The sequence below is a fragment of the Macaca mulatta genome, chromosome 8, assembly GCF_049350105.2.
Source record: "Macaca mulatta isolate MMU2019108-1 chromosome 8, T2T-MMU8v2.0, whole genome shotgun sequence".
In the NCBI taxonomy this organism is placed as follows: Eukaryota; Metazoa; Chordata; class Mammalia; order Primates; family Cercopithecidae; genus Macaca; species Macaca mulatta.
The window spans coordinates 72,106,936-72,119,743 of NC_133413.1; the positions used below are offsets into that span (position 1 = coordinate 72,106,936).

Here is a 12,808-nt window from a genome sequence, read left to right on the forward strand (position 1 = left end):
ATTTTCATCTGGTTCTTCATAAGCATTGATCACTACTAGAATCAATAAAAATCCACAGCCATAGATCCTTAATGAAGTCGGGAAAGTTCCAATTTTGGGGAAGAAAGAGGAAAGAGAGAAAGGGAGATGGTGAAGTAAGGGAGGGTAGAGTAAAGAAGGGTAGAGAGAGAGAGAGAGAGAGAGAATAGCAAGAAAACAAAATATGGCTATCTAGGCTACAATGAAGCCTTGTTAGAGCTGCCTGCTCCACCACTGAGATAATGATGGCTGAAATAACTCAAATCACTCCCCTGCCTGCCCTTGGGGTTAAGCTGACTTTCAGTGTTGGAAAGAGAACCCTAGAGAAATGTTTGTTTTAGCAGATGTGTTAAGCTTCTTGTGAGAAGTCAAAGTCACTGAATGAAGAGATTACCACCAAGAGTGATCAGGACAACAAAGCCTCAAAGCAAGTGGCTTCTCCATAGTTAATGTACTAAGTGCAGAATTCCTAAGCACTCTGTTTAGAAGTGGTGGAGACATGTTGGTTAGTGAGCAGTTGATTGGTCTTCCCGGAGAGCATTTTGAATCAGCTGAAAGTACTGAGGGCGAGATTTAAAAGGTTGTTTCTCTTGGCTTTATTTCTTTTTTTCTAGAGGTTTTGAAAAGCAACATTTACTTTCTATTTCTTTACAGTGAATTTAAAATACTTCATAACATAATGTGCTACTTATATCAAATGTTTATTGTGTGACCAGGTAACAAGAATTATGTCATGCTGAAAGTAAAAAGACTATATGGTCATCTTCTCACTCAGGAAAACGTAAACCAAAAAATAAAAAGTTATGTTTAGTTCCTCGGCCTCTGTGTCTCAGAGTTGTCCTATTGCTACTCACTATTCAACCACGGCACACAGTTTATTGGTGGAGGTAAGAGAGCCTGCATTCTGGGACTGTGCTGCCAGTAAATCTATTAGAAGAAATCATGTAGATCCCAATTTGACATCATGTGGAGGAGGAAGTGAAAGTTGGCTACCTGAACAAGAACTATGAATAATGTGTGAAAGACAATTTTTTTCTTCATTCCTTTCCTTTCATGTCTAACACCTTCCCCCAAAAAACTGCCTCTCCTCTGACTAGGTAATGAGGGTGCCTGTCACAGTGATTCTAAGTCTGTTAGTGGGTCTATGGCTGGATAACTGAAGCAGTATTTCCACAAAAGAATAAAGGTTTTGGCACATTGCTCATAGTCCGTTGCATATGGCAGATGTTCACGAATATTTCTTAGCATGAGTGTGTGAATAAGTGATTATTTAAAAACTCATTATTTGAGAATTTGATTTTCTTTTCATAGTGGCTCCCAAAACAGGGAAAGGGAAAGTTTTGAAACAGATCCAAAACACAAAAATCACAGATAATCGTTTGTATGGGTAACAAATTTCAAGATCCAAAAGGATGGAGATAGATTGGAAACATGAGGCAAATTCAAGAAAATGAAATTTAATACCCAACCATGTACCTTTGAGATGGGAGAGAAATGGTTAACAGCAGCATGGCAGGATGTGTAAATACAGTCAGATTTCCCTTTGGTTGTATTGTATCAGTGCCAGAAAGGCTAATGCAGTTCTAAAATACTTCAACAGAAGCAAACAGGGCAAAAAACAAACAAAAAATCAAGAAGGTGAAGCAATTATTTTACTCTATTCTGAGGTCACACCAGGAGTATGCAGGCAACCCAGCCAGTTGATGAAGAGATACAGGAGAGTGCTAAGGTGTCCAGTTTTAGAAACTTTGGCACAAGAGGAATCTGACTAGCCTTGGCTGGGCGGGTGTGGGAGGGCTAAAAGGTACTTGCATCTACTCTAGTGGCTCCAGGAGAAAGAACCAGAAATTGCACATAGAAGTGTAGAAAGGGCAGATCTGAGTTCAATGTAAGGAATGATTTCCTAGCTGAGTTGCCTCTTTAGGGGCATGGAGGAGCAGGTTTCTCAAGTTGGTTATGTTCGAGAAGAGGCTGCATGACTCCTTACTGAAGATTTCCTATTAGGTTGGTCTAGACGAGTTACTGTTTCCCTCTAACTCTGTGACTGTGGTTCACATGCCATGTTGTGAAATAAAGTGAAGTCATATGACAGAAGGTAAATGGAGTTTAAGGTCTGTAAAAGTAGATGGCCACCAATATTCTCCATCTCCACAGGGTCCATAGGTCAAACAGGTGGGCAGCTGTCCAAGGTGCTGGAGGGAGGTTGGCCTGTGTCGGTGGTTGTGGTCCCCTGGTTGTCTTCATGCTTGCTGTTTGTTTTAATGCCTCTGGATTTTCTGTTTTTCTGTTCCTCATACAAACCTACCCTTCTCCCTTCTCCACATGCACACTGGGCTTAAACAAAGAGAAAAATGCACTGGAAATGTGTTAGGGGGCTGGGACTAAACTACAACCTAGGGTTTCCTTCCTTTGTCCCATCCTAGCAGTAAATGAGTTCATGAGTCCATTTCACTTTCAAAGGTCCAGATTGGTATATAAGATTGGACTGTTTGAATGAATTGATAGTTACAGTAGAAATAAATTTTTTTGAGACACTTGTACTGATTTGCTTCTTGAGTTCTTAACTTTATCCTTTCCACAGTACATACATATCTTGAAAGGAGACAGGAAACTTAAGCAAACCAACAATGATTTTTATGGTGAGGTGGAAGGAACACTAGATGGTTTAGTTAAACACCTCTGTGGCCTTTGGTATACCCAGGAGCTGTGTGTTGGTAATAAACCTGGCAACTTCTCTACCTTCTATTTGTGTTACCTTTTATACATCATTTGACTTCTCAGTCCCTTAGTTTTTTCCGTCTATAAAAACTAAGGGTTGTGAAAATGAAATGTTAATATATGTCAATGTAAATACATGTTAATACACAACTAAGGGTTGTGAAAATGAAATAAGCTAATATATGTCAAGAACTTCTTAGAACAATACCATGTGCAAACATAGTGTTTTAATACTTTGTGTTGAAGGGGTCATCAAGACCACCCTTTTCTGTATTTGATAATTTTAGTAATGTTTTCCTAACTTACTAGAAAGACCCACAGGACACAGAAAAGTTGTTAGACTGACAGTTGTGGTTTATTACAGAGAAGGATATAGGTTGCAATCAGGAATGGAAGGCCATGTGTAGGGAGGAGTCCAGGAAGGACCAGCTGTAAGCTTCCAGTTGTCCTTCCAGTAAAATCACATAAACAGAACTTAATTCTCTTAGCAAAGATGTGTGACAACATCTGCAAAGTGTTGTCAATGAAGGAGGTTCACCTGTGCCCTGGTGTCCAGGTTTTTATGGGGGGGGTCAGTCTCATGGGCATACAGTACCTTTGTGACTGATCTTAACTGCTCAGTCCTCAGCCTTCCCCCATCCCCTCTTGTTACCAGACCCCACCACTTACTTACCCAACGTTAGTCTTTGGTCAGGGGTTTCCTCAGTATCATCCCTTCGTGGTTTACCAGAAAGATGTTATTGGAAAGTGGTCCCAATCCAGACCCCAAGAGAGGGTTCTTGGATCTCGTGCAAGAAAGAATTCAGGGTAAGTCCATAGAGTAAAGTGAAAGCAAGTTTATTAAGAAAGTAAAGGAATGAAAGAATGGCTACACCATAGAAAGAACAGCCCTGAGGGCTGCTGGTTGCCCATTCTTATGGTTATTTCTTGATTATATGCTAAGCAAGGGGTGGATTATTCATGCCTCCACTTTTTAGACCATATAGGTTAATTTGCTGATGTTGCTATGGCATGGTGCTGGTGCTGTCATGGTGCTGGTGGGAGTGTAGCAGTGAAGGTGACTGGAAATCACTCTCATCGCCATCTTGGTTTGGTGGGTTTTGTTTGGCTTTTTACTACAATCTGTTTTATCAGCAGGGCCTTTACGATCTGTATCTTTTGTTAACCTCCTATCTCATTCTGTGACTAAGAATGCCTTAACCTTCTGGGAATGATCTCAGCAGGTCTTAGCCTTATTTTACCCAGCCCCTATTTAAGATGGAGTTGCTCTGGTTCAAACACCTCTGACACTCTTACTGCCTTAAAAGGGTCAAACTGATACAGTGTGACCTAAAAGCCCAGACATACAAAAGTAAGCATGCACTATAAATCACACTGTTAGCATAAACTACTTGGCATGAACTAAGGTCTCAGATATACAAAGATCTTCTTATCAGGTAGGCTATTCTAAGGGCTTAGAGAAGCCAAAGGCCAGTCTTGAAAACTTGTAAGGTGTAGGGTTTGGGCACCCCAGGTCTACTGAGTTAACAATTTATTGCACATATATGTAAGTTTTACTTATTTGAACAATTTAACAATTTTCATAATAATGTTTTTAGTTGTGAACATTTATTAAATATCTGCTGCATAACTCTTTTTATAATCTTTTATCTGTAAGCTGAAAAATAATTTGGTTTAATTCATATTATAAACAGAAAAAATCATTATTACTTCAATATAAAAGGACACATCAAAAATTAATGATCATTACTAGTATTGCAATAGTAGTTGTTCATAAGAGTGCTTCATAAGTTTTAACTATAATTTCATACCAAATGCTCTATGCATATTATTAGTTGTAGTCCTTATCAACAACTGTGGGAAGTAGGTAATACTTGTAATATGCAGGTGAGGGAATCAAGGTCCAGAGAGTTTCAAGAACTCCCCTAGCTTCCCAGCCAGTAAGGGACAGAGTCTAACTTTACCATCTGATTCATAGTCTTAACATCATGCATGATAGTTTCCAGTGACTCTCAGAGACCAAAGGTTTAAAAGGTACACTAAAACATTAAAAATTCAACAAACTTTATATATCTCAAGGTACACAGGATATTTAGATGCTGGGGCAGAGTGTGGCTAGAATACATATGTCCCTTTTACCAAGAGAAGTGATCACTGCAAAGAATATTCCAATACTCCAAAATGCTTTTTTGCCATAAAAATATGGTATAGCAAGCAAAAGTAAGAAAAACAGAGATATGAAAGGGAACACATTATGCAGTTATTTTGGGTGTCTTTATTTCTTATTTTTATTTTGGAGACAGGGTCTACCTCTGTCACCCAGGCTGGAGTGCAGTGTCACAATATGGATCACTGCAGCCTCAAACTCCTGGACTCAAGTGATCCTCTCACCTCAGCCTCCTGAGTAGCTGGGATTACTGGCATGTGCCACTGCACCTAGTTAATTTTTGAGTGTCTATTAAAAAGAGAAATATAAAATCCAGATGTCTTCAAAGGTTACAAAATTGTCACCATGAATTGTTTGTAATTCTGTCTTTTTCCCTCCCCTCTTGTTAGATCTCAGTCTGTGGTAGAAGCTGGGACCCTGAAACATGAGGAGAAGGGAGAGAATGAGAACACTCAGCCACTCCTGGCTCTGGACTGAACCCTGAGTCACACCAATGCTCCCGCACACTGGCCTTCAGTGGTATCAGCCACCCAGGAAGCACATGCGCAACTGACCCACACAGACACGTGTGTTCTGCTTGACACAAGGTCCTCCACTCCTGACCCCCTGCAGTGACTGTCACCAGCCATCGGTCTGAGCAGCCAAAGTTGGACAAAGACTTGAGATATGCTTTTTTTTTCCCCCCACCACAGTGAGGGGACTGGAGGATGATGCAAGGCATTTATGTAAAAAAGATTATCCTTCCTATTTATGGTAGTAAATAAATTGAAAAAATAAAAAACTAAATTTGATGCACACACTGCATTAGGACAAGAATTTTTCTGAGGTATCATACAAGGACCCTGTCCGGTTTTTGAAAATTAAGTGCATTTCCAAGTAAATGTATCAGAGTTAAACTGTGCAGACACCACTGTCAAGTTTCATGTAGTACAAAGCCCTGAGACAATAGCATCTCTGGTAATTTCCATTCTTACTGAATTATTTCCTTTGACCTCATCACCAGCATTGAATTGTTCAGCCTAAGAGCATGTTCTCATAGGTCTGGGTATTTGCAAAGTTTGCTTATTTTGATATCCTGCAAAAAAATTATTTTGATGTCACATCTCTTGTCAGGCCACTAGCTGACTGTCATGAGCTGACTTTAAAGGAAGACACATGCACATGAAATACAATTATTTCATCTGAGCAATGTGAGTTTCCAAAGGCAGTTCAAGAGCCCATTAGTGCAGCGTGTGTCTGCAGAGGAGCTGTCTCATTGAAAACACATGTCAGTGATTAATGAATCCATTCCAGTTGTCTCAACTGGGTCACTACAGCAAAGAAAAGTGCTATCAAACCATTTACCCCTTGTCCCCAACCCTCCTGCAACCATTAAAGATGTGGAGAAAGAACGTGGTTGTTGCTCCGAAGGTAAATATTCAATCATGGAGCAAGACCCATATGGATGGTTAAATATGCAAGTACTAAATAAGAGAAGACTAGAAATGCAAGATGAAATGTCAAAGGTCATTTTATTTACCTATTCTCCTTAGAAATGGAGTCCCTAACTATCCATTCAAAAGAAATCAGATATAAAATAAATGGACATCATATGATATGATATTCTTACTTGTGCCATGTTTTCCAAGACCGGTGCATATTTTTAGATATCTCTTATTTGCCCAGCCATCTGTATGACGTGGGTATTTATTAGTATGACCAGTTGGTGCTCAATGTCAAACAAAAATATTTTAGTTAATAATGGGCAGTAAAATATGATTTTACATTTTAAATATTTGGGAGAGTTAATTTGTTAGCTAAATAATTCAAGGGAAAGAGATTATTCAACTCATCAAAATCACCTCTGATAATGTTATTACTAATCTTAATTATTTATTACATCTCTTTCCCAATGGATCTAATATTTTAATTTTTTTTCCCTATTGGTAGAGAATAATAACAGAAGTAACTTTCATATTATACCCTTGGAGAAATAAAGTTGAAACAGAATTAAAAATACTTCTCAAACAGCTGTATCACAATATAAATTAAATTAATTCATTTTTGTGTAGACATTGGAAATCACAAAAATAATAACATTGAAATAATTCTACCAATGCAGTGACAGAAACACTTTTCTTATGTACCAAGACATAGGTAAGAGAAAGAAAGAATTAAAGTGAATTAGAAAATCCATTTTATTGCTTGGGTTTAAAATAGTTATGGGATACAAGTATTTACAATGCTATTGGAGTCAATTATTGACAACACTTTGCAACAGTAATGCCATTTCTAGTTTTTCAATTGGCAATACTTAGAACCCTACTGTAGTGACCTGATTTTAAATACCATATTTACTAAGTTAGGAGCTAGTTTTTACTCTCTTCCATAATTTCATTACATGAATGTAAGATGATGGCTCAACAATGACAACTTATAGTTTGAATTTCTTTATGTGTATGCAATATACATATGAGAACCAAATTCAACAAGTGACGCGAATGTGACTACATGAGCATTGAATTGTATTGCCCTTGTCAGTTATTTCCTCTGTTCAATAAATACTGAAGGACACAAATACCTTTTTACTTTTCAAGAGTTTGCCTTCTCTTCTCGATTTTATTTATTAATTTGGATATTTTTCCTCCCATGCCTCTTCATCTGATTTAGTCGGATGTTTTCAATACCAGCAAAACAAAAGAACAGGAAAAGTATTTTGCAAACTTATCCATTGGAAGCTAATGTCCTTAAGGTCAAGCAAAAAGAGTCAATTTCAATTTCAAAGAGCTGTTCTTTAAATGAGATAAAGAAAGTCTCCTTTTGTTTTTAGATGGAAAAGAAAGCACATATTTTTTCTACCTGTGAATGAAATTTGGTGACCTCTGTGCCATTCCTGCAGCATATTTGTTCATATTGGTTTAGAATTCAGTGCATGAATATCATTACATTCTTATAGCTAACATTTCTAGTTAGCTTTGATTCAAAACATACAAAATCTGATGCATTAATACTTTACTAAATTAATGACTTGCTCATCTTTGGAATGAGTAGGCAAGACGATTTTTAACTGTTATTTCTATGTTGTGGGTAATGTTAAAACTAAATATAGATGATGATAATTGCTATTTCACAGCGATGTTTAAAATGGCAGAGGCTTCTCAAGCCAGAGAGATGGGATAGTCTTCCAAACTCTTTCATCAAAAAGGAAAGCAATCTGGACCTCCTACACCCAGGACAAAGATCCTGGCATTCTTGGTAACCTTTTACTCTGCCATCCTTAACATTTCTACAGAAATGTAGCAGAAATCATCTCCAAGACTGAAGAGCTGGCTTCCTGTCATTCACATGAATCTACCATAGGCAAAGACACTGTATTCTCAGCCCTTGCCTCATGGATGGCGAAACAGCCAGGAGCCTGACACCCTAGCAGCCACCTATCCACCTAACCCTGAAAGAACATATTTTTATTTCCAAGAACTCTACTTTTTTCCCAGAAGCTCTAATAATTCACATAAAAATTTACATCTGGGACTTCTATAACAATATAAGATAATTCCATGCTCTTTTTTCAGTGTGAAAAGTTCCTCTTTGAAAGAAATAGGATTTTGTCAATATCCCCACCACTAGCATAGTGAGAAGAGGATCTCAATCAAGATAAAAAAAAAAACAAATGACTAGAGAGTTGGGATGGGTACAGTTCATAGACACTGGCATAATGACCTCTTTCTTTTTTGTATTAGGAAAATAAAACTGCTTTTTTCATGAGTGTCTTTTACTAAGAAGAATTAAAAGAGGGACGTCTGAGTTTCCCAGTAATGCTACCGTTAAACAGCTAGAAGTAAAGCATTTATACAGCTTGTCATTAAAATCAACAAAAACGTAGTGGTACATGATGACAAAATAGTCTAGCTACACTAGAAAAATATAACTGCATAGAAAAATTACAAACTAAAGCAATCCATTCACAGTTTCTACATATGTTCTCTTTATACACTGAATTAGATGTATTCTATGTGGAAAAAATATCTTTGGTAAGGTAGAAGCTATCAAATGTTCACCTTAAATACTGGCAGAAGACCACTGCTTTCATGAGATGACACACAGCAGGGCATTTCCTAAATGAATTGTAGCGAGGCAAATATTCCCTTTAGTGTCTTCTAACCCTAGCGGGAGGCTGAGAATTATTCAGGCTGCAAGTCAAGGGGATTAAGAGTCCTAGTGTTTGAAATTCTATCCTCACACCCAAGGAGATGGAACCAGAAAGGCAGCCTCTCTCCAGAGTGTCCCACGCTTGCATGAATTCATGCTAAATTGCAGGAAGGCTGCGTCTCTGCTGTGGTGTCAGTTCTGGGTGCCACACATCCACGATGAATATCAGCCGGAAAGATGAAGCATCCTGCCATACCTCGTGCTCAAAGGAGTCATCAAAGATGAGCACCTTGCCTTCCTCCCAGGTCCTGCAAAAGAAAGACAAGGATTCCTGAATATAGCTTTGTGTGGTTCAGATGTCTGAGGATCAATTCTTGTCCATGCGCGAGAACTACCTTTGGTAACAACCTTTGGGACATAACCAAATAACTAGAACATCAAGCCCAAGTTTATTCTTCCCTTGATGATTAGGAAAGAATTTCAGAAATCTTGCTATGAACATCAGTTTTCATTTCTCAGCACTGGAGATGTACAAATAACAGAGGATTTGTGATGAGGACATACTGGTCTTATTACATGCCTTGCAATTATTCTGTATATTATTATATGTCTTGCAATTATTCTGGTTTAGACGTATGGGCAGTGATTGGGTCTCAGGCATCTCTATGCTTTTCAAGACACTTCCAATCAATTTTCTTTTCAGCTCACTCCACTTGTTCAAGTTTCATTTTATGGAAGAAAGGAATCAACTTAAACACGGTAACCATAAAGTAGAAAACTAAATTAGGAGTTTCCTAGCTAGTATTCCGGCTGAAGAAAATGGGCAGATTGGGAATGAATTTTGTTTGTATTTTTAGTATCATCTTCTATGCAAGTGGGTTATCCATGGAATATTTTAAATCAATGCTGCAAAACACCCTATAGAGCTTCCAACATTACCTCATAAGATATCTGTATAGGGACTAAGATCTAAATATAGTGTTAGTCTATTAAGAAAGAAACATACAGGAGGCAGTTAACACAATGCTTTTCAAATCTAAAGAGAGTTTATGAGTGATATTGATGGTTCCTTATTTAAAAAAATAGATATTAACTGCCAATATATTCAATACCAAGTTATGTTTTTAAAATAAAATTTTTGCTAGAAAATTTTCCTTAGATACTAAATTCCAGGTAAGCCTTAAAAAGTTTGCACCTGGATTAGCAAATAATGAAAATTATAGCATGGGAAATGCTAGCTTGATTTCAAGTTACTGTATTATTATAAAGATGTTTTCCTTGGGAAAACTAGTGGTGAATTTTTATGTTCCATATTAGGTGATTAACCAATATAAACTGAGCAATACTACATATATTGCAGGGCTTCACAACCTTGGTATTACTGACATCTAGGCCAGATCATTCTCTGTTGTAGGGGCTGTTCCATGCACTATAAGATATTTAGCAGCATCCCTGACCTCCACCCACTGTACGGCAGTAGCATTCCCTATACTATTAGGTTGGTGCAAAAGTAATTGCAGTTTTTGCCATAGTTGTGACAACCAGAAACATCTCTAGTCATTGTCAAATGTCCAGGGTGGGAGCAGGGGCAAAAATCATTCCAGTGGAAAATAACTGACATACTGAATAAATCTGATAATAAAATTTCCAAGTTATGTAAACTAACAGATAAAGTACTGAGTATTTCCAAGTTGACAGTTCGTTGAAGTTGGGAACCAAACCTCTACTTCTCTACCCACCCTCCCACCTCCACCCAGCGTGCTATCTCACATACTTCATGATACAGTTTGGCTGTGTCCCCACCCAAATCTCATCTTGAATTGTACTCCCATAATTCCCATGTGTTGTGGGAAGGACCTGATGAGAGATAATTTGAATCATGGGGCAGTTTCCCCCATACCGTTCTCATCACAGTGAACAAGTATCATGAGATCTGATGGTTTCATCAGGGGTTTCCATTTTTGCATCTTCCTTATTTTCTCTTGCTGCCACTATGTAAGATGTGCCTTTCAGCTGGGTGTGGTGGCTCATGCCTGTACTCTCAGCACTTTGGGAGGCCGAGGAGGGAGGTTCACAAGGTCAGGAGTTCAAGGCCAGCCTGTCCAACATGGTGAAACCCCCATCTCTACTAAAAATACAAAAATTAGCTGGGTGTAGTGGCGCATGCCTGTAATCCCAGTTATTCAGGAGACTGAGGCAGGAAAATTGCTTGAACTTGGGAGGCAGAAGTTGCAGTGAGCCGAGATCAAGCCACGGTGCTCCAGACTGGGTGACAGGGCAAGATTCCATCACCAAAAAAATATATAAATAAATAAAAAATAAAAAATAAAAAGGAAAAGGAAAAGAAAGAAGAAGAAGGAGAAGGAGAAGGAGAAGAAGAAGAAGAGCGCCTTTTGACTCTTGCCATGATTCTGAGTCCTCCCCAGCCATGTGGAACTCTAAGTGCAATCAAACTTCTTTTTCTTCTCAGTCTCAGGAATGTCTTTATCAGCTGCATGGAAATGGACTAATACACCTTGCCTCATCGCTTGCATTCAACACACACATGTTGATTGGCTCTTTTACAACTCCTCTGAAGGTTTTTAGAGTTCCATTAGAGTTCCATCAAGGGTAGAAAAGATAGAAATCTATGGACTTAGGAGCAAATGGCAGAATATGCGTTCATTACCATGCAAAACCCAACTTGAGAACAAACGCAAAACCAAGTGGGGGAAATACGCTGACAAGAAAAATCAGTGAAACAGTTCACAGCTTCCACAGTTAGGCAGGCATTTTCTAGGTCTTAGTGTTGTCACTGGGATTAAGCAATGTCAGTGGATACCACAGACAAGCCTTATAATTTATGTAAAAGATGAGGGAGGAAGTGTACTCAAAATGAAAGGCAGTGCACCTATGTTCACAGCAGCACTATTCACAACAGCCAGAAGGTGTGAGCCACCCACGTGTCTATTGATGAATGAACAGACAAACAAAATGTGGTATACACATACAATGGAATATTAATTCAGCCTCAAAAAGAAAGGAAATTTTGACACATGCTACAATGTGTATGAACTCTGAGGACATTATGTCAAGTAAAATAAGCCAGACATAAAAAGATAATTACTATTTTATTATACACATCTGAGGTCCTAGACTAGCAGTTAAATTCATAGAGACAGAAAAGAGAAGAGTATTTGCCAGTGGCCGGTGGGAGGAGGGGAATGGGAGTTATTTAATGGTTATAGTTTCAGTTTTGCAAGTTAGAAAGAGTTCTGAGGATAGATCATGTTGATGGTCATACAATATGAATGTATTTAACATCACTAAACTGCACACCCAAAAATGGATAATATGGTAAATTTCGTTATGTGTATTTTACTACAATTAAATAGAGAAAAAAGGGAAAGGCAAAGGAGAGCATGTGGTAGAGGAGAAAGAGAGAAGCAATACAGCAAGATGGAAATTTATGGTCTTTGAGGGGAAGCCTCTTGACCCTGGCATTTATTACTTATGGGACCTAAGGTGAGCTACTTAGCATAATTGAGTCTTCGAATCTTCATTGGCATAATTGATGTGAGGATTAGCACATGGTTGGCACATAGTAGATATTCAATTAATGACAGAAAATATAAAACAGAAAAGGAATGAAAATATAAAGAAAAATAGGGAAAAGATAAAAGACAGAGGTGAAATGTTGGGAGGTGGTATGTTACCAAAAATGACCTTGGCATCACTCCTTATGAAATCTGCCTTCCTTTCAGACAACTAAAAACTTCCAAGGGAGATGAGATATAA

The 12,808-nt window shown here is 38.2% G+C and overlaps 2 protein-coding genes across 42 annotated transcripts in view; one reads left to right on the forward strand and one right to left on the reverse strand.

The window, feature by feature from the left end:
- Nucleotides 1-5,580, forward strand: part of CLVS1 (clavesin 1) — a 205,807-nt gene extending 200,227 nt beyond the window's left edge. Inside the window, 1 exon segment of the mRNA NM_001265738.1 lies at nucleotides 5,293-5,580. Coding sequence (NP_001252667.1) covers nucleotides 5,293-5,380 — 88 coding nt within the window. The 3' untranslated portion in view covers nucleotides 5,381-5,580.
- Nucleotides 5,581-7,062: 1,482 nt separating this feature from the next.
- The window catches only part of ASPH (aspartate beta-hydroxylase), a 216,355-nt gene continuing 210,609 nt past the window's right edge, over nucleotides 7,063-12,808 (reverse strand). For all 41 annotated transcript variants that reach the window (XM_077943677.1, XM_077943676.1, XM_077943679.1 and 38 more), the window contains one exon: nucleotides 7,063-9,339. In XM_077943677.1, the coding sequence (XP_077799803.1) occupies nucleotides 9,189-9,339 (151 nt within the window). In that variant the 3' untranslated portion in view covers nucleotides 7,063-9,188. The remainder of the gene's footprint in view (nucleotides 9,340-12,808) is intronic.